This window comes from Motacilla alba, chromosome 12, assembly GCF_015832195.1.
Source record: "Motacilla alba alba isolate MOTALB_02 chromosome 12, Motacilla_alba_V1.0_pri, whole genome shotgun sequence".
Lineage (NCBI taxonomy): Eukaryota > Metazoa > Chordata > Aves > Passeriformes > Motacillidae > Motacilla > Motacilla alba.
In genome coordinates, this window is record NC_052027.1 from 9,684,757 (window position 1) to 9,706,136 (window position 21,380).

The 21,380-nt window shown below is 45.6% G+C and overlaps 1 protein-coding gene across 9 annotated transcripts in view; it reads left to right on the plus strand.

Moving 5' to 3' along the window:
* GRIP2 (glutamate receptor interacting protein 2) overlaps positions 1–21,380 on the plus strand; it is a 267,188-nt gene that overhangs the window by 151,874 nt on the left and 93,934 nt on the right. The window contains exon 1 of one of the 9 annotated variants that reach the window (XM_038148764.1): positions 8,644–8,872. The exons of the other annotated variants lie outside the window; for them this stretch is intronic. Coding sequence (XP_038004692.1) covers positions 8,794–8,872 — 79 coding nt within the window. The 5' untranslated portion in view covers positions 8,644–8,793. Of the gene's footprint in view, positions 1–8,643; positions 8,873–21,380 lie in introns of those variants that run through there. 9 annotated transcript variants of the gene reach the window in all.

Consider the following 21,380-nt stretch of genomic DNA (forward strand, 5'->3'; position numbering starts at 1 on the left):
TAAGGGCCTTTTAAAAGAAATGGTCTGTCTTTGCAACCCCTTCTCATCTGAGTGCATTGGAGTGTAGCAGAACAGTCATGAGATAATGTTTTCTCCTCATACACACTCTTTTTCCACTGAGAAAACAGGCCTGAGCAGAAAATGAATGCTTTGGGCATTTGTCCAGAATCCTGCAGTGGGTTGTTCATGCTGTTGCTGTGTCTGTGCTGCTTGGAGAGATCAGCATGCATGGCACTGGGGCCAAATGCCAATTAGAGAATAAAAGTGATTACAAACCAACAGTTGCTGAGGTATTTTTGTGTGAACATAATTTTCACCAAGGAACCTCAGACAAAATATGAAGTTAGCAGAGGCTCAGTGCTGTCTGTGAGAAGATATGGCCTTTTCTCAGCTGGCCTGTAACCAAGAAGAAATATCAGCCTTTTTCACTTCATGGCTTTGCACATTACTCTTGTGGTTTCCCCCCATCCCCTCTCTGCTTGCTTATATTTTGTTTATACATTTGCATGTCTTTAAAAGTTTTGGGAAATTATGAATTTAACTGATACCTCTGGCAGTGAGGAGGGCAGAGTCTTTCCACCTAATTCCTTCCCAACTCTCTTGCAACCATATAAGTGGTCTAAGAAATGAAGGTAGTTAAGAGTTTTTTAATAAAAAAGGAGAGTCAGAACTCAGAGATGGATGAGATCTGCAGAATTTTGATGTACCTGCCATTAGAAACTCCTTAGAGAGCCCAGGATGAGCTTTGTAACCACAGTCTGAATAAAAAGAAAGAGACATTTTCGTGAGAAATACGTAATGACTGGGTGGTCAGGATATTCATGTGAGCAGAGAGATTCCAGCTCAGATCTCTCATGTGCCTGACTTAGATCTGCAGTTGGAATTGACATCTCAGGTTATTTTAGGTTATCAGCTATGGCATGTGCAGCTTCTGCATCATCACAGAAACAACGAACAAAGTTCTAGTTTTGCAAGACAAAAAAATTCTTCCCCACTTGGATTCACTGCCAGTGCAACAAGAAAAGCACAGATACATGAATTCAATAACACAGGTCTCTGTTCCTGAAATAATTCTTCCTCTGCCTTTAAGTGAGGGCTCCAAGGGTAAGCATTGTTTTTTCCAATGTCTATTTAGTAATCCCGCTGGAAAATAAAATAATGTCCAGTTAGTTTACTTTACCAGCTGCTCTTGCCATATATTAACAATACCTGTGGTCTTACATCCCAGATGTATTGGCAAAGTCTTTCTTTGACAAAATCATCCTTGATTGGTAAAGCAGGAAGAAATAACTCCTTTTTGTTTCCATGATATGTAGCTGAATGGTCATAAAGATGAGACATTTTCAGAAAGCAAGGAGTTGAAGTAGTAATAATATGCTGTCTGTGTTGCACCTGTAAAGCAAGCGTTGCTTCCCTGAGCAGTTCATTTCTTATGCATTTTCTTTCTTTGAATCTATTGTCATGTTTTCTGATGAACTCCCTTCCTGCCCTGGAAGGAGCTATTGCTTACAGTTTTGTCTTCAAACAATGAGCATAATAATAGATAATTAAAATGACTCAAGAAATTCAGGCACTAGAGTACCCACATTTATACATTCCTTTATGGGAAAAAATATAGGGAGGGGATAAAACAGACTGATTTGAACAATAAAAAGCAATTCTAGCATCCCTCACAGGGAAATTAAAATGATTGTGGTGTTTCTGATATATTTTTATTGAAAAACAGTCAAGAACTGAGCTCTTGTTGAGCAAGTTCAGGCTTTGTCTGTCTGTCTGTCTGTCTGTCTGGCTAAGGTGCTGTCATTTGGCACAGTGGAGCAGGCTGATTTCAGGTTGCCAGCAGCACAGGGAATATGCTGATTGTTAAAGCCTCACTGGCAGGTGCACCCTGATTTTGGGAACCTCAGGGGGTGAAGTAAACCTGCACAAGCTCTGACCCTTCAGCATACCCATATTACTTGGATAATTACTTGGATATTGGTTAATACAAATGAATTAACTGCATGTTGGCCTCATGCTCCCAGTCCATGGGGACACACCCAATGAGCAAACAAGAGCTGAGTCCTGTTCCTGCTCCTAGGCATCAGGTGAAGTGCAACCCAAGGACAGGAGGATATCATCAGCCTTCAAATGCCATCAAAGCTGAAGGTCTCCAGAGATGGCCTTGTGTCACAGAAGGAAGTTTGTTCATGCATGTCCTACTCATACATGGTTCAGAGCCTGGATATCCTCTGTGGTCATTCCTTGGGCACCCATTTCTGGTCTGTGCTGTCTCCCCACCACTGCCACAGGGAATGGGATTTAGAGCTGTAGTGCCTGGAGGGAGCAGTGGGTGTTGTGCTGGGACCAGTGGCACAACCTCTATTGCTCACTTCACCCATGGTCCTTTTCTCAACCCCCCATGGTTGGGGTTTCCAGCACTGGCTTGCCAGAACTCTCCCAAACCCAGAGTATTTCCCCAAAACCCCTTTATCTGCTACTTTCAATGTAGCTTGGGGTAACATGATATTTTCTTTTCCCAACAGTTGCACCACTTTTTTTTCCTCCTGCACATAAGCATCAAATGCTGTTTGCTGAATATTTCACTTGTTCTTATTTGGGCTGAAGGTTTCTGTTACCACTGGCCCTTAGGGGACCAATTTAGCTGCACTGAACCAGTTTTGGTGTTCAATTCCTTCTTTTCAAAGAGCTGCATTTACACATCAGTTGAACCCTTCGTATGCTGGCATCTTCCACACTTCCAGCTCGATGAATGTTTAAAAATGATACTTCTATCCCCACACACAGATATGCTTCTGCCTTCGAAATGCTGGGGGGACATGAAAGTCCTGCTGAGAAGCGGGGGAGATTTTGATGTAAATGATGTCCCGCAAGGGACACAACCTCATTCCAGCTGAGTGAGGTTTTATGCACAGAAATGCAAAATATTCAGACCATGTATCATTAAAGTGTTGCAGCAAAGCTTCCCCAAGCCAGTGAGTGCCTCAGTAAATTCTGAATTGCTGACCAAGTCTCAATTTTCTGCCCTCACCTGTGCTATGAGATCGGCCTTTATAATTGCAAAGGTGTCCTGCTGCATCCTGATGTTTGTGGGGCTCTTACCCCTGGGAATCTTGACCCTGCTGGGGTCTCGTGGGCATACCTTGATGGGCAAGCCTACAAAATTCACTCTCTTCTCTTCCAGTCCTAGTAAGAGATGCAGGCAGAGGAAGTAATTCTATAGTCTCTAGTGCTTTTCAGATAAAATACACAGGATTAACGTTCTTTTGGTGCCCATAGGTTTACATTTGGATATTGGTAATGCACGGTGTGCATATTATTTTATATTATGACTTTCCTTAATGTAATCAGAGTTGTGATGTTGGTATCATGGTGGAGGAGAGAAGGCTTGGTGTTTTATTGCAGGGAACTTTCAGAAGCATCATTCTAATGTCAGCACATGGGTCTTTTCATGAGGCTGGGTGCCCTGCAATCACACAGAAGCTGTAGAAAAGCCCACCACACTGTCTGGTTTTAATTGTCTTCCCACTCTCAGCTGCCTAGGAATCAGCCTATTCAGACGTCACAGGATAAAGATATTAGAACCAGAACAAGCTCCTGTAGAGGATCCCTGGAGGTGGTGTGTGCATGTGTGCTGCACTGACTGTGTGAATACCCCTAAGTTCTATATATTCCTCCTGGGCCATTAAGCAGGATCCTTATTTCCTGTCAGATTGTAGCATCTGAGTGATGGAGTACAAGACCCTGCCTATTGCCTGCCTATCAGTTTAACTTCTCAAAGCCCTTTTGGAAGGCATGGTGCTGTTTAAGCAGAATATATAATTATTTGGAGTTTGTTTTGCTGTAACTGTTGGCACAATGGAATCCACATGGTCTTTCACCCTACTTGGCACAACCCTTTCTTACTGTAGGATGGAGATAGCCTGATGCAAGGGACTGTGATGTAAATGTCAGTACTTAAGATCTCCATCACAAGCTGCAGTAACAGAGATGTGTGCTGGGTCTGGTGTGAAGGGCTGGGAAGGAAAGTGGTTTAATGCTGGTACTGTCTAAAATGTGTTTACTAGTTGTGTCCTAGTATCAGTAGTATATGATAGCCCTGTAGTCTGCACAGGGATTGTGTGTGCAGGGCAATGCACAATTTCAAGGATTCTATGGTCTGTCCTCAGTATGGCTGACGAGACAGAGCATCCAAGAGAGGATGTCCATGTCCGTGTATTTCTCTTCCCGTCTTGTGTTATCCCTGACAGCTCCTGGATGCTGCTGCTCAGTTCTGCACTGTCAGATTCTGCTATTTAGGAATGGCACTGAAGCAGCATTATGTTTGCTTTTCCTATTCAAAATGCATATCCTCCCTTTGCTTAAAGCTACAGAGGGAGTGATGTGGCATGTGCACAAGGCCTCTGCAATGACCATCTAAAGCCTGGGACATTCTTCTCTCTCAGGACTCTCCCCTGTAAAACAAGCTCTGAACTGACTCCTTTGGTGGCAAAGGTATCAAGATGATCCCCAGCAGAAGCCCAAGGGGGATACTGGGATACATTTATTTATTTGTGGCATATCCTCTCAGCTTTGGTAGTCTAGTTATTAAAATGAGGCTTGTCAGCACACTGAAGAGGGTTGGGGGGCCTTTGCATCTTCCATGCGGTTTGATCCTGTGCAGCTCGTTAACACTCAGTTGCTTTTGTGATTAATTATTTAGTCTTCTCCCTTGATACTGGGGTATAATAGCACAGCCCCCATTTCTGCTGAGATTCACAGTTCTTTGCTTTTCCCTTCAAGCCTCTCACACCACCTCGAAGCCCAGAGCAAGGCTGTCCAGGCTGCAGCACTTAAAGAGCCCGGCAGCTCTGGAGCTGCTGCTGGTCCTGTGGCTCTGCTGGGAAAGGACTGGGGCTCAGCCCATGGGTGGCCATCAGTCCCAGCTCCTGCACTGCCCAAGTCAGTGGGGAGCAGTGGGACAGCTGCCCCTGAGTGCTCTGTCCCTCCAAGAAGGACCTCTCTCTCCAATGGGTACTTGTGTGAGGGGAGACATCAGACCAGGCTGGCATCGACTCTGTGTGCAGCCAGACACAAGAATTGCAAATTGGAGGTGAACTTGTCAGCAGAGAGACTTTATTTGGGGAGTCAGCCTCGGCAGCCTTCTTCCCTTTGTTTTTTGGATGCCTTTTGAACAGCTTTCAGTTCAAGTTTTTGTAATCACCCAAGCGTTGCTTCTTCAGCCTTTTGTTTTTGGGGATGTTGCTCGTTGCCTTGATTTGCTGTCTCTGTTTATTTGTGCAAAGAAGTTTGTCAGGTCTCTGCACGTGGCAGGGGCTTGTGCCCATTATGGGGCAGGTGTGGGGTTGACCCTGAGTGTGCTGGTGTGTGATCACACACTGGATGTGTGTGGACAGGCATAGGGTGATGTATGGACAGGCATAGGGTGAATTTGGGCCCAGTGGTTGCTATAGCTGTTACTGGGGTTGTGTTTCAAAATGGATGAGCTGAGAGCTTGCAAAGCCTGAACCCATTCTCTAGGGCATCAAGGCCATGGATCATGTGCAACTGGTGGCCAGTGCAGGGCTAGCAGGAATCCCCAGTGCTGGAAAGGACCTTCCCCAGCTATCCTTGGCTGTGCTTCCTGTGTGAAGCTGCTGGATAAGGCAAAGCCTGAGGTCTGAATAATTACCAAGGAATTAGCTGTGTTTTCTTTATGCCACAGTCTCTCCCCTTCCTCTGATGTTTGCATCCTTTTCCTTTCATCTCGTGCCTCTGTGGCAAGTGCCTTGCACAGCCATGGGATGCGTGGGAGGCTCAGCCCAGGGGCAGACAGGCACATCCCAGTGCAGCAGGGGCTGGATCGTGTCCCCACCCTGCAGATGTGCCAGATGTAACTCAGAGGGTGTGAGTCTGTCCTTTGCCCTGCTGCAAACTCCCTGTCTGCTCCTAGATGAGCACTTTTCCCTCAGAGCCATAAAACAGCCAAGTGCCAGCTCCCCTCCCCACCAAAGATGTTGGAAAAGCCTAGGAAACTGATGAAGCATTAGTCTTGGTTTCTTTATGTTTTATTAGGGCTCATAAATTAAGTGGAAACTCACAATAATGTGGAAGAGAGCCAGGGAGAGCAATTATTTGTCAGAAAGACAACATGACTAATGGCTTTGCTACGTGTTAATTGAAAGCATTGGAAATTTTAGCAATGTAACACCTGAAGGCAGCTGGTGTGTAGAGCAGACTACAACAGGCTGCATCACTCACTCCTGTTTAGGGAGACCAGTAGTAACTAAAAGTTGTGGATCAAAGAACATCTTTAAGACTTGCAGCCAGATAATGGAGCAAAGCCCCAGACCTCAGATGTCCCCCTATCTCCGTTTTACAAGCGGAGGCTCCTGCTTGCAGACCAATTTACTGTCTCCGAGTGTCTGGGCTGCAGTTTCCCCATAGGTTGTAATTCTGGAATTTGTCATCCCTTACAGGTCCATTTGTCATATTTCACTTTACTTCCCAAGTCTGTAGTTAGCTGTAGATCTGTGCCAATCCCTCCTTGGGGCTGCCTGTGCAGAACTGTGGGTGCTCCTGTCCCCTGCCCACATGCCCTCATCACAGCACTTTCCCTCACAGATCCAAGACCTCAGACACCTCCCAGGTGCTGTGCAGGGTGAGAGCTCCTGCAGCAGGGCATCCCTGTGGGCCCTGGCTCCACCAGCATGATGGGGACTGTCACCATTGTGTTGGGCAGTGTCACCGAGGCCCTCCCTGTCCCTGGGGGCACATCCAGCTTCCAGGAAAGACATTTCAAATGGGAGAATCCTTGTGTGCCCCTCCACCTCCAGTGTCCATTAATAGCACGTTAATAGCCTGCTGGGTCAGAGATTTTGAGGGTAACACATAAGCTGGAAAGAATCCAGAGCAGAGGCTGGACTGGCTGCCCTGGCAATTAGGTCATAGGAAAATTAAAAGTCAAGCCCTAAACGTGCATTTTTTTTTTCAAACTTAAGCAGCTCTGGAAATCACATTGGGTCATTGATAATGTTATTTATTAATAATAACCATTTCAGGATCTGGGTCTTAATATATAGGCTTCAATTTATTCCACTACTTAGTCTACTTAGTGTTCATGGAACAATTAATGTTACAGGGAAACTAATATATATTATAAGTTGTGGGATTCAGGCAGTCTATAGGAATATGTTTTCTGAGTTTTCAAGAAATTAGCAAAATAGAAGGTAATTCTGTAGTAAAAGAGTAGATGAAGTAAAGAAAGTTAAAATACAAATTATATACAACATCTTGGTAAAGTCTCACAAAATCATTAAATAACTGAAATGATTTTATTTGTATTATGTTGGTTTTTTAATGTGCTTGATTATATTCTGCAGTGCCCTGAGCACCTTGACTTCATAAATAAAACAATGATGTGGAATCTTCATAATATGAAAATTAATGCTTAAATGCTCAGAGACATAAATATTCCAGCAGTTTTTCTAAGGGTAGTGATAAGGGTTCATAAACACGTTAATTTTTCCACTCCTAAATATTTCAGGTCAATGGAGTAGAAGAGGAGATGTTAACAAAATCTGTGCTCTTTTCATAAGAGACTGGAGTGTTTGGAGGGCAGCTGCTCTTCTGCAGCACTCTAATAACATCTCCAGATACTGCAATAGCAATAAAGCATGACAGGATTGTATAATAACTTGATTTATCCCATTTTTAGTAACATGAAGAGGGTATGTTACAGCAGCCATCTAACCCATGCATCCTTTCAGAGCCTTGGGCAATTTGGGACAGTTACTGCAGAGGGCCACCATTTATTGTTTGAGTCTCTGAACTCACCAGAACTCCTTTGGGGGTGGTGCACGTAGTGCTTTCTTCTTGGAAGGGACTGGGAGCAGGACATGCACGTGTGCCTGTCTCACCTGCCTGCCAGGAGAGGCTTTGGGAAAGGGGCAAAGCCAGTTTGATGCAAAGACATTTTAAACGTACTCAACCCAGTTTCCCTCCTGAGCTGACCTGTAGCCCTTACCTGCATCATTTATGTGTTTTCCCCCTAGCTCTGTGGCCTGGGGTATGGGGCAGGAGGAAAACTCTGGGGTGGGAGTGCCTTTGTGCTGAGTTTATAGTGGAGCCTGTCTGGCCATTGGTGCCCTCTCCAGCCTGGGGTCAAGTCTCCTGAGAGCTGATGTGGCTCTGCTTTGTACACGGAAGGAGCCACACTTTACCACAATGTATCCCCCAGGAGGGGAACTGCTCCAAAGTCCTCAGAGGCCAAAGATTCATCACGGGATGATGCTGCAGGCAGTCTCTGAATGGACAGCCCCTCACTGATTAGCACAGTGTAGGAAAACTGTGGGTTCTTTTCCCTCTTGTGTACATTTGCACATCTAATGATCACTTGGGTAGCAGACATGTAAAATTGGGTTGGATGGAAAGATTTCCAAAAGGATGCTACTTGACCCCTGCCTCCCACACATTCCAGAGCTTCTCGGTAGCCAGGAGGCGTCCCAGAAGAAGATAATTAGGCTCGTGCTATTTCAACTTCCTCTGATCCCTGAGAAAGAGTTAATTACAGTCTTTTCCCTCTTGCTCAAAGGTGGCTGGGTATTATTATCAGAGCTGTAATTATTCATGCTAATTGCTTATTTGGAGAGGGAGAGAGCATGAGAGAGAGAAGTCCCAGACTCCCCCTCAGTGATTAGCAGAGCAGACCAGGTGCACTTTGCGCAGGCTGGTCCGAGGTGGTGCTGGGCTGGAAGGAGCTCGGGGATGCTGGAGTGGCTGTGAGCGAGCTGTGGAACAGCCCTGGTCCTGCTAATGCTGCCACCTCCTCCGGGACTGAGGAAAAAGAGCATGCACTTCTTGCAGACCTTCCTCTGGTGGAGGGCACTCCGAGGTAATTGTACTGCTAACTGGACTCTTCATTCGTTTTGTGGCTTAATTAACCTTTCATCATTTGTTTTGTTTTGTTTAAATTCTCAGGGTGGGTTGTGAGATGCATGTCTGAGGTCTGTGATTAAGCTCGTCTGCAGATCTTGCAGCTGATATTTCAATAACTGAACACAACTTCCTCGATCCTCTGACTGCCTCTGTGCTCCTGGGTTTGAGACGGGATGGGGAAAAGCGGCGGCACGTCTGTCCCCTTCCCCAGTTATGGGCTTCTAGTTGTAAGGCTGATTGCCTTTGGAGGCTTATTCCTGTAACCAAATCTGGGGCTTGCTTATTAAAAGCAGCGTGTTTAAGCCTTATTTGTTGGTGACTAAGGGTATCAGAAGTGTGATGGTCTTGATTAGATGCTTTGAAGACAGCAGCATAGTAAAATTTAGCATGCTGCAGAAGCTGGCACTTTGTGGGAAAAGAGAGTGAGAAGCTGTCTCCTTGGGCACACCTGGAGCAGCCTGGAGATGGAGGTGTGCTGTGAGCATGATGGCACGCTGGCTTCTTCTGAAGTGACCAAATGGTTGGTGAGGTGGGTGCTTGTTGGGAGTACTTAAGTCATCCCTGAGAAGTAATTATTTTATTTGGGTTTACTTTTTCCTGGAACAGCAGGACTTTGTGTTCTGCTTGACTAGGGTTGCAGACTGCTCCTGGTTCTAATCTCTGCATGAGTCAGTGCAGTGGTGAGCAGTCTGCTGTGGCAGTGGGCTGTTTTCTGTTCCTCTTTCTCTTTTCTTTTAAGTCTTTGATTCCTGCTGTTCTTAAGGCTGAGGAAAACAACCTTAAGAATTGTACTTACAGGTGACGTAAACTATGCAGGTTTTAACAAAATAACTGGAAGTAGTTGCCCCTGCCAAATACCTTAGGATGCTCCTCTATCCTTCTGTAAAGGCGTCTGTGCTGTCCTCCTTATGGAGGACATGTGCTGTGCTGTGCTGAAAGCCAAACCCACTGTTCTGCCTTCTGGAGATCTAAAATTATGATCCATATGCTTTAACTTCCTAACTGGCCATGACTATGTTTTAATGTACTGAATAAGCTTTTCATCTGGATATTTTACTACTTAAATTTTGCAGGCTTTCCATGTTCCCATCCTCTTCCTGACAGAAGAATTGGCTGGGGACAGAGCACTGCTGCAGCAGGGACTGCAGTCATCCTCATCCTCTGGGGTGGGAGGCAGGGACAGGGATAGGGAGACATTTCCGTGTGAGTATCAGAGAAGTTTGGATTGACAAAGAGATCAGAGGCTTGGGTCACTGTTCTAACAGGTATTGTGTTGCTGAGCCTCAGCTGAAGCTTTACTTGTAGTTTTCTAAGCCTTTTGCATGTTGCTTATTGAGAAAACTGTTCACCTTCAACAAGCCACAGAATCCAAATATGCAGCAGTGATACACAATAGAAATTGCATTTAGTAACCCAGTTCATCCAAATCCAGATCCCCTAAAGACAGCAAACTTTTTACTTTGAAAATCTGTAGGAATTAAGAGTCTTTTTACTTCCTGAGGCATCTGGCCAAAGTGCAGTGATACATTTAAAATTTTTTTTTCTTCTCCCCATATTTTCTAACAATTACAACTTCATCCTTTGCTTTTTTGTTCCCAAGCTCTGTGTATGAGCATGTTATCCAGCTAATTACTACATACTGCTTTCTGTTATCCAGCTAATTACAACTTACCCTTTCCTATGGACCTCAGATTTCCTGAACACCTCCTAAATAATACTGTTCTAGAAGATCAATGTACCTTTGTGTGCTTTCATAGCAAACCTACCACTCCCTGCCAGCAGCACTTGCTGCTTCTATGTCTGTGGTTTATTCTTTGTGGTGGAGCTGCAGGGCTGTGAGTGAGTTGACTTTTTGGCACCCATGTCACTCAGTAGTTCAACTCCATGTATAAATTGCCTGGGCAGGTCAGAAATCTTCAGGCTTTTAGAGCTGATCTTTGCATTACAGGGGTTAAAGTGTGGTGTGCTGCTGCCATCCAGGAGAGGGATGCTCCAGAGGAATGTGCTCTGGAGAATACCAAAGCCCGTGGGAGACTGTGATCTCCCTAATGGGGAAACACGTCCCTCCATGGAGCAGCTACACACGGCCACAGTGTGTGTGTGGCTCTCATCGAGGTCCCTGATTGTGGGCCTCTGCAGGAACAGAATTGCTTTGAAAATCTCTACAGTTCTTATCTTTTTCAAGTCATAAAGGGATTCCCTGATGGATTTTTGTGTCCCCTATTCCTACTTTGATATCAGAGTTAGAGTATGTAGGTAAGGGGAATCTTTAAATATTACTGGAATTTTCCATTAGGCTGTTGTTAGTAAGGAAACAAAAATCCTGTAAGATGCTGTGATCATGATGTCCCTGCTGACTTGTGTTAATGCTGGCTCTGGACTGACAGGGGTTAAGCTATTGTACTGCTGTGGTTTCCACTTCTGTCCCCCAGGAAGGGAAGTGACACAGCTACCAAGGGCAACTTGTCTGCTCAGTGCTCAGTGTTGGGAGCTGATGCTGGTGTGTGTGTGAGTGTGTTCAGTGGCTACAGGGTGACCAACAGGAATCCTGGGAATGTTAAGCACTCATTATTAATAATAAAAATAATAAAAATAAAAAATTAAAAATTAGAGCATTGATGATGTGGAACTAGCTGAGCTTCTGTGTCATAGGAAGAAAGATGCAGGACGTCCAGCATGGGCGAGTCCCAGCTGGAGACAGCACTGTTACCCTTGACCTGCTGACATCCAGATTTCTGGGATGCAAGTAAGGAGGCTTGGAGCAAGGCAGCTGCAAGTACAGGGCTGGATAAGAAGCTGGGGAATGCAGTCTTGTAGCAGTTTGGTGCTTGCTAAATGCCTGCCTTTCATCTGCTGTTGACCTGTGCTGGACTTGGAGCGAATCAGGAGCAATCCAGACAAGGCTTTTGGACAGCAGGCGTGTCCAAGCAGGCTTGGTGTGCTTTGATCTGTAAGACTCTCCTGTAAGCATCAACCAACCTTTCAACTGGTTGCTGTGGGAGAGAAGTTTTGATGGAATGAGATGGCACAGTTTGGTTTAATGGATTTTTTGAACTCCTGTGGCTGAAATCAGAAAATGTAGATGAAAGGCTTTGGGAGTGAGGGGACAGGGGAAGCTGACCCCCCAGTCCGCATCAACCACTGCAGTAGTTTGGGCAGTGTTATAATTTTCCTTTCTTTTTCTGAAAAGATCCATTAATTAAAAGGTTATATAAATCAGCATTCATTGTGTTTGACAGATCTGAGATTCAGTGCTAATTCATGGAGCAGCTCTACTCAGTGTGTGTGTGTATCTTTAGGGGCTGGGGCTGCCAGCAAGTCATCATCTGTCACTCTGAGTTCTTGCTCCATCTATGCCTGGTATATCTGGAGGGGGAAATATAGGGGGGAGCCCTTACACAACTGGGTGTGATTAGTGAACATCACAGAAAAAAACCAACCAAGCAAACTAAACCTCTGTGTGTTAGCTATCAGAACACAGGAACTGACAAAAGGTATTTGGGCAATGACCAAAATGCTCTTCTCAGGGAATACCTACACTTCTTTGTGGCCACCCCTAGCAGGCCTCTGGGCCAAGCCCCAACAGTGTGGAACTGAGCAGCCTTAGAGCAGCCTTGTTTTTCTACAAGTTAGCCCTGGGAAACATCCTAGCTGGAAATAATTTTCTGCTCCAAAGTGTAATTCCTGTAGCAGGTGATTTCCTTGGGGTTGGGTTTTTTCACACTTTCTTAAACAACATTGTGAAGGGCAAGTGCTGATAGGTTTTTTTTTTTCCTTTTTCCTTGAGATATTGCTATTTCCTTTCTTTTCCCACATAGCACTCATGAGGGCATCCCTCATTATCCTCATCCCTGACAGAACTTTCAAACCCTTGCTCAAATCCTTCCTTGTCATTTTGTCTGACATGCAGTGGTGACATAATGTGACAGGGACATATGTAACAAGCTTCTGTGGAGAGACATATGTAGGAATATATATCTGTGTATAAATATTTTGGTAGCACTTAAATGTATTACCAGTTTCTCCCACATTCCTTTGCTGAATGGTGGGGATTTTTTGTGTTATCCCCAAGCTCCCAGGCAGACACATTGCAGCTTTCTGCTATATTCCACTTTCGTGCTCAACCAGACTGAAAGGTTTTTTATAAAATACCACTGTTCATTTTCCAACATATCACAAGTAAATATTCTTGATAGTATTATCTTGACAATAAATAACCTGTGCTGCTCCTGCTTTGTGCTGTATTATTCTCTTCCCCTCTGTGGCACTGTGCAGTTCCCACTCCCCTGTTTCCTACTGAAATCTGTAAAGCTTTGCTGCTGTGACTGCATGAGGGCCTTTTGTATGTCCATGACCACAGAATGAATGGATGCTGACCTCGTAGGGATCTGATTGAGCTGTCCTGGGTGCATAACTCAGTGGAAATAACAGTGTGTAATCTTACTCCTTACATTATCAATACCATAGTGCAAAAAGCTTGTGTGAGCTGTCTTAACCCACTCCCCATCACCTTCTAATTGGCTGCTCTGTGCCTTCAAAAACTCCTGGCTTTTGAAGGGGCTGACATATATAATTTTTTTTCTTTACTCTTTGTGAGACTTAATTCAAGTTAGCACATGAATTTTGTGTCTTGCTGAGTTTACACGAGGGGAGCAGCAAAGGCAAATGTCAAAAGAGGATCTAATTTCTGTCAAAATGCTGGGAAAAGAAATGCTAAAGGGTATCCTGTGCTTCTCATGCACTTTACTGTATTATCAGCATGTTACTATGATGGCCAAGTCAGGCCCTCCTGGCTTCAATACCTGACTTGTGAATCCTGAAAAGCCTGGTGTAATGGGGCTGAAATCTGTTCTGAAGCCTAATTCCCCCGACATCTGGTGGTTTTCTTTGGTTTTGGGGTGGTGGTTTTGTTTTTGTTTTTTTTTAATTTTTTTTTTTTGCTTGGGCTTTTTTAATAATGTATTTTTAAACTGTCTAGCAGTTATTTACTATGGTAGGTTGGCTTATACAGGCAACAGAGCAAGAAAAAACATCACTTGTGCATTGCATCAGCACCTTCTTTTTTGCAGGAAGAAAAGGGACCCTGTATATATGTGCATGTAAGAACAAAAATATTAACCTGCATCCCTTTCTGTCCCCGTTGTCCTCCTGCAGCTGTTAGCCATTTTAAAAGGGGATGTGGAGTCCAAGTGCAGGGACATGCTGCTCTCTCGTGGAGCTCCATGCATTGCAGGAGAGGCTGGAGCACAGTGCTGCTCTACCTTGCAGCCTTAGGCTCAGCCCTGCTGTAGCAGCCTTTGAAACGACTGATGCTTCTTTTTGGAAGGGAAAATGAGATCTTACAGGTGATGAGATGAACGGCGTTCCTGTCTTTATTTTCCAGCCAGCCCCTGCCTTGGGATGGAACATGCAGGAATACATTGTGGAGCTGGCTTGGCTTTGGTGGGCGGTAAGGAAGGATGAGGATGTGATGGTAGGGACAGGTTTCTCCAGCCTTTTTTAGTGATTAGTGGAGCTGAAGAGCCTGTATACATACCCAGGATATTAGAGGCTTGCTTGCATGTCCAGCGTGCTCCCACAGGCAGCCCTGTCTGTGTCTGCAGTGCTGCAGCCTGAGGCAAAGGCAGAGTGCTGGGCACTGCCAAACACGGGGCCAAATCCCTCTGGCAAAGTGTGGAGCAAACCTGAGGTCTGGGATGTTCCCACAGAGGAGGAGGAGGGATCGTCCTGTGTGTCTCCTGCTCTGTTGAGGAATCTGCTAAATCCTACCGTGGTCCAGCAGCTTCTGTCTCTTGGAAAAGTCAATAAATAAATGATAAATTTAACGTGTGTGCCCGAATGATGTGATTTTCTGGAGAAGAGCCCTTTCCCCCGCTGACGTTCGAGGCGGGGGGAGATTTGGCAGCCTGGCTGTAATCGCAAGAGGGCAGAGTTGGCTCATGGCTCGAGAGCTCCTCCAGCTCATGGCCCCAGCATGGGACAGCGGGGCTGGCCTTGCCCCTGGCACCGGTGGCAGCCTGAGCAGTTGCTGGGCTGTCGGTGCAAATGTGGCTCCATCCCTCTGACTGTGCCCTACAGCACCAGTGTTACCTGGGGGGATATACAGACGAGACAGGAATATCTCTTGTGACTCTTCTCCAGTTGCTTTGGAAGGTCAGCAGTACCCGTGCTACACTTATGGGTGGTCTCTCTATGACTTTAATAAAACTTCATATTAATATTGATGTTAGAATTGAAAACATAAATTGATTGCTAATTAGCAGCTGCACTGTGGCTCAAGCAGTGCTGGTAATAATGCATGGAGGCAGCTTCAGTAGCATTGCCTGCTCTGAACTCTGCAAATAGCTGTAAATGAAGATCACAGGTCCTGTTTGCAGTTAAAATAGCAGAGGTGCCATTGCGAATGAACATATTTTCTGAGCAAACACTGAGCAGGCCAATAATACTGGCACATTTTGAGCCTATCTTTTGTGACAGTGCCTGGAAGGAGCTGGAATGATCATGGTGGGAGACTGCCTCCTGGTCACCTGTTGGTGGTTGCTCTTTGCACTTTCAGATAATGCAGAGATGCAGATTTTAAGGCTTTTAAAGAAATTCTAGATTTAGAGTGATGGGAGGAGAAAATCTTGTAGCATTGCTTTCAGTTCCAGTGGAAAATAACGACTTGGATAAGTTCAGCCACTCCCTCTGGGATCCTGCCTAGAGACTGAAGTGTAACACAGTGCAGGTACTTTTTGGAAGTCCTTCTTGCTGAGATTGAGCCTCTTGTCTCCCTCTGAGCTGCTCTGGCTCCTTGGGATAGGAGAGACTTTGTTCTAACTTCATCTGACCAAGAGCAGATCTAAAACATGAACGCTCACACAGAAGACACTGAAGTCCCTGATCCTAGACTGGAGACAAAGTCTGTGCTGAGGATCTGGGCTGCAAGCACAGCCTGGATGCTGAAGCAAGCTCATCAGAGCCATGAGGTAATTTGAAACTGAAAATTTGAAATACCCAAGGCTCTGTCATGTCTCTGAGCATATCGTCTGTCTGAAGAAAACCCACAGGTCATCCTTCCCCACCTGCATTGCCATCACTCTCAGTCCACGACTACAGCTGTCTGTCCCATGGGCTGGCATCCAGGCTCCCAAGTGCTTCTTAAGAAGGGTCTCTAGAGATAAGAGATGCCATCCAAGCTGTGTGCTCCCCTCAGCCTCAAGATGAGGGGATTTGTAGACTGTCCCCAGGACAAAGGAAAGAGTGCTGCTCACTTCAGCTGGTTTTCACCCTGCCACAGGGAAAGGTGTGGTCAGCCAGAGTCCCAGGGCTGTGCAGCACCGTGGTGGAAGGTAGTCCCTGCTTTCCTGCTTCCCACACTGAGAGTCCAATTAGATCAAAGTTCTAAAACACAGCTGAAGCACAGCAGAAACATCTTGTCCTTGGGAGATTAGTGGCTGAGTCATGCTGCCTTTGCCCTTCCGTAGCTTGGGAGCTTCTCTTCCTCAAGGGATTTTTCATTTTTCTTTAAACTTGGAGGATTTTTGGAGCTGCATGGCAGAGAAACAACTGGCAGAGCCTGGATTGCTTTACTTCAGCTTTCCTCCCACTTTCCTCCCAGCTGCAAGGTGCAATCCAAAACCATTTCCTTGTCAACAGCTTTTCCTCTTGGCTGTTTTGGTCTCCATGCCAAGGAAACACAGGTTTCTCAGTTCCTCATTTCAGCAGTGGACTAACTTAGCGGGAAACAACCAGTGCCAACCTATCAGGCTTAGTGGGGTTGGACATTTTCCTTCACTTTTCCCCTTTTTTTCTTTTTTAGTTCTTCCTAACTGGACAATCTTTGAACATGGTGAACTGTTTGAAAGCAGTGTTATCTTTCTAAAATATAGCTGAACTGTAGTGTACTTACTGCACAGGTACTTGCTGCACTGGGGAGGATTTCTGCTTTGTGCCGTGCTTGATGTTCTGGATAAGGAGTTATCAGGAGGAAATCTTTAATGGCTGTTATTTAGGCTGGTTTGTGTCAAAATAGAAATCCATGGCACAACTCTACTGAGCAGTTTGAAGTGTGGCAATCAATACAAGTGCAACCTGTGCAATTTTTAGCTAAGACTCCACACAATCTTCACTCGAGGTTTTTGAGTTTCATTGACGCCATGAAGTGCAGCAGTAAAGTTATGATGAATGGACAACTCTACATTCTCTGGAATTTCTCCTGGGGTATGGGAATAGCGTGACATTTTTGGCCCTCTCCTCCAATTCTTTCCTGGAAAGAAAAATTGAAGTTTTAAAACTGAAGGCAGAGCCATGCTATTACCCAAGCCATGCTGGCAATCTCTTCTGTGATTGGGGAGCAGCTCCCATGTGCAGCTTTGTCAGGGTTCAGAGTCAGCTCTGCCGTCTCTCACTCTGTGAGTCTGCACTAAGCAGGTGCAATAGCGGTGTCTGGATTGCGGATTCTCCTCTAATGAGGTGATGGTAGGTGGTGCGTGCCATTAACCTTCCAGGCTCTTCTAATTACTCACTTTCTGATCAGACACAGCTTGTATTAATATGTGATGGCTGAACTCAGTAAAGTGTTGCTGGAGCACCTTAGGCTCTACAGACTCCAGAGCAGCCTCCTCTTTTTGCTTCCCTCCTTCCCCTGCTCCATGCACAAACAAAGTAAGCTTGAAGCTCACACTTGGAAGAAGGGTTGGGAAGGGAATAGGGGCAGAAAACTAACATTAAAGAAAAAGTACAAAAAGTACACTGCAAAAACCTCTCAGTTTTTGTGTGTGTTTCCACTTAGTAATTTTCTATATTTTTCTTCTTTACCTCTTAATTTTTGCCTCATCAGCCTTGGGAGTTGCTTTCAATGGGACTTTCCAAATTTGCTTCACCACCACTCACTTATTTTGTTCAAACACTTCTTTAATCCTCTGTCCTTACCTGAGCCCAGCATTTTCACAGGGGAAAAAAACAACAACAAAAAAAGCTTCTTTCAGTGGTTGATTGTGTTTGCCCTCCAGCTCGCTGGCTGGGTGATGTAACTCCTTGGGCATGTAGTCCATAGAGAGGTGGTGTCTGGTGGCAGACAAAGCAGTGCTTGGGGTGGGCTGTACTAGTGGGGGTGAGAAGATGTGTCCCCATAGCTCCTGGAGCAGAGCCAAATCCTGGGGCCAAGGGTGATGGGGTGCACCTGTCTAAACAAGCAAAAGCTCCCCTCTCCAGCAGGTGGGTGTCTATGGTGATGTAGGAGGGACCAGTGGTGGAGCTGGCAGCCATGGCCTCCAAACTGAAGCAGCATGAGGAGGATCCCAAAACCTGCGCCCTGGGTTGGCTTTTCAGGGTGCTGTGCAGAAACAAAGAGAAGTGCCCCTAACTTCTCCCATGGATCCAAATGTCACTGCAAAGCCTGAGGAGAGATTTCCCAAGGACCACAGATGAGTTGAAAGGAAGACACAGAAGGAAAAGGACTTTCCAAAGTGAAACAGGTGCAGTGGGAAACATTGAATTAGCAAGGGAGTTGGCATCCTTATCTTGATGGGAATGCATGGGGAACATAAACGTTGGTATGTTTGACTTAACATGACTGAAGAGCCTAATCTAAGATGCAGAGTAATGAATCTGACGTTACTTAGATCTAAACTTGTCCCTAGGTAATGACATTTGCCTCAGTGAAGACTCATCTTGTACTGTATGTTCATTATAACTGAATTCTGTTTAAGGATGCTCATTGTATAGCATCTCATAAAATAAAATCAATTATGCTTCAGCCATCTTATCTCTGCTAAATGTAAAATGGGAATTGATTGTGCCTCTGAGAAGAAAACTCCTTGTAACACTTTTCATCTGTGTCTAAATGTGTTCCTGGTAGGCCAAAACCTTTTAGAAACAGCTGCAGTGAGAGTTGGATGCTGGGGCTGGATGGGGGAAGGTGCTGCCTTGTCCTGTCCTCAGAGAAAGTATGGGGAGAGTTCTATGCTGCCTTAATAGAGCACCCTTTCTGTACATGCATTTAAACAACAGTCTGGAGACGAGGACAAAATGTAATACCCAATGAAATCATGCCCTTGGGGTGCCAGATTAGTTGCAGGTGCAATGGCAAAGCAGTCTTGTTTAACACATTTTTATCTTCTGTACCAGTGGATCCAAATGGATGAAAAAGATCAGGAGTGCTGGGCCATGGCATGTGGGAGGAAAGCCTGAGTCATGGGTGGTTAGTAAATGACAGCAGAATTGAAATGCCACAAAAGCCTCTACCATGCACCCTTGTAGGATGCTAATTGTTGATGATCTGCAAAGTCCTGGCTGAACTTCTAAGAGTGCTCTATTTCCCTAAAGGAAAGGAGGAATAAAACAGCCTCTTTTTGTAGCCTCTCAGCTGAGCTATGAGAACATGTATGACAGAGTAGGCATGGCCTCCCTTGTGCTGCTGGTTGAGATGGGGTGGCATCACTGCCCTGGGCCCCCAAAGAGCTTCTCCCCCACTTCTCCTGTGGCACCAAGTGGAGCCTACCTGAGTGGCCTGAAGTTCTCTTGGCATCCTGCTGATGATGGTAGTGTCCTGTGCCTCTGCAGGTGAAAGGACTAAGGTGCAAAGGACAGCTGCCCCCTTTCATTCTGGGGGGAAATGAGTCCAGAGAGTGATGCTGGGGAGGGTGGGAATGTGGGGCAAAGGACTGCTGGATGCAGAACTGCTCCTGATAGTGCTGAGAACCTTTTTTCTTTCCCAAAAGGTAAGGGTGCCCTTCTAGTTTATAAAGCTCCAGGCACTATTTCCTGATTGAGAACAATCTTCCATTCATCATCCATTTACCAGGTCTCTTGCTTGCACTTGGGTTGGTTTCCAGGCTGTGCTGGAAACTTCCTGCTCAAGGCTGAGAAACATCAGGTTTGACTGGAATGAGGTATTTTCACTGGGTAACAACTGTCACTTGAGGATTTAGTTGGAAAAAAATTCTCAACCTGTTTAATTTTCCTACAAACCTGGTGTTGTGAGTCTAGTAGGACTCACAGCTCTGTGAATCACTCCCTGGCCTGGCACTGGTGGCCTCAGGGACCTGATGGAGAAGAGCCAAGTTATGGGGGTGGCATGCAGAGAACTGCAGCATGCTGTCACCAGGTTGCCCTGACAAAAATAGCTGTGCATGCCTCAGGTTGAGGCTCTGTATGATGAGAACGTATGAATTAGGAGCTTACTGCTCACTTTGAAGTCAGCAGAAGAAGGACCAACTTGATCCTCCCTGCTGACAGACCCAAGAGATTACTACTCTTCTTTTGTCCCTAAACCCAGTGCTGACTAATTCTGAAAAAAGACATGTTAGAGCTATAGCTCAGTGCCTGGGGAGATGTTGGAGGTATTAGTAGGGCACTGGTTAAACCTATGTAAAATTCTCCAGGGTTTAGCTTGAGGTCAGAGCCTTGTCCTGCTGCTTGATGTAAGACCTGCTTATTGCATGGTAAGGCTCAGACACAAATACCTGTCCCCTTCCTCCCTGGCTCCTTGGGGCTCACAGCATTGCTGGCTCCTTCCTTGCTTCCTTATTGACTTGGTCATCTCTGTGAAAACACAATACTTTCCTAAATTTGGCTTCATCAAGACTGTGGGTGTTGTCTCTTCTCCCCCCTTCCTCAGCTTCAAAAGCTATCTTAAAAACTGTGCAGCGGTTTAAATGGCAGCTTGATGGGAATCCATGGCAAATGACTCTGCAATTAGTAAATCTCTCCTATTGTGACAGCTCTACTATTAAACTGCCATAAATGTCAGGCTATTAATCTGCTGTCTGCTCAATCCCCATGCTTCCCCTTTCTTGCCTGTCCTTTTCACCATTTACTATTTTTAAAAAGTTTTAACTGCCTTCCAGCAAGTGTTTTCAGGGAGAGGGTGTGAGGTTGCAGTGGGAGGAAGGCTTTGTGGCACTGTCCTTTAGGAGCTCTTCACCTTTAAGAAAGGTGAGAGAAAACACTGAATGGTCACCTCTCATTTGCTTTGAAACTTTTGCTAGTTCAAAACTGAAGTGAAACTCCTAATTTGCAGAGTCCAAGGAAGGTGAAAGCACAGGGAGAGAAGCTGTGACAGCAGCTGGGCAGCAATATTGTCTTAGGAAAAGCCATAGCTGTCCTAATGGCACTCTGAACTTTGAAGCTGCCATTTTCTCCATCCCGTGACACAGATGAGCATCACATTTCTGAGCCCATAAATCTGCTCTGTCACCCCAGGGCTTGGGGACAGGGGACAGGCAATGTGCTGGGGCAGAAGCCTGAAGGGCTGAAAACATCAGTGACAGCAGAACCTCAAATTTCACCCCAGACAGGGTTTCCATAGTGGTGGTATTTTGTGTGAGGGCAGCACACTCCTGTGCATTCACCCCTCTGGAAAAGCAGAGGCTGCCAATCCAGGGGCAGAGGGAGCAGTAACATGCTGAGAAGTGGCTGCTGCAGTGTGGGACTGGACTGGCAGGAAGGCTTTGCATTTATTCTGAGCATTGAGATCAGCC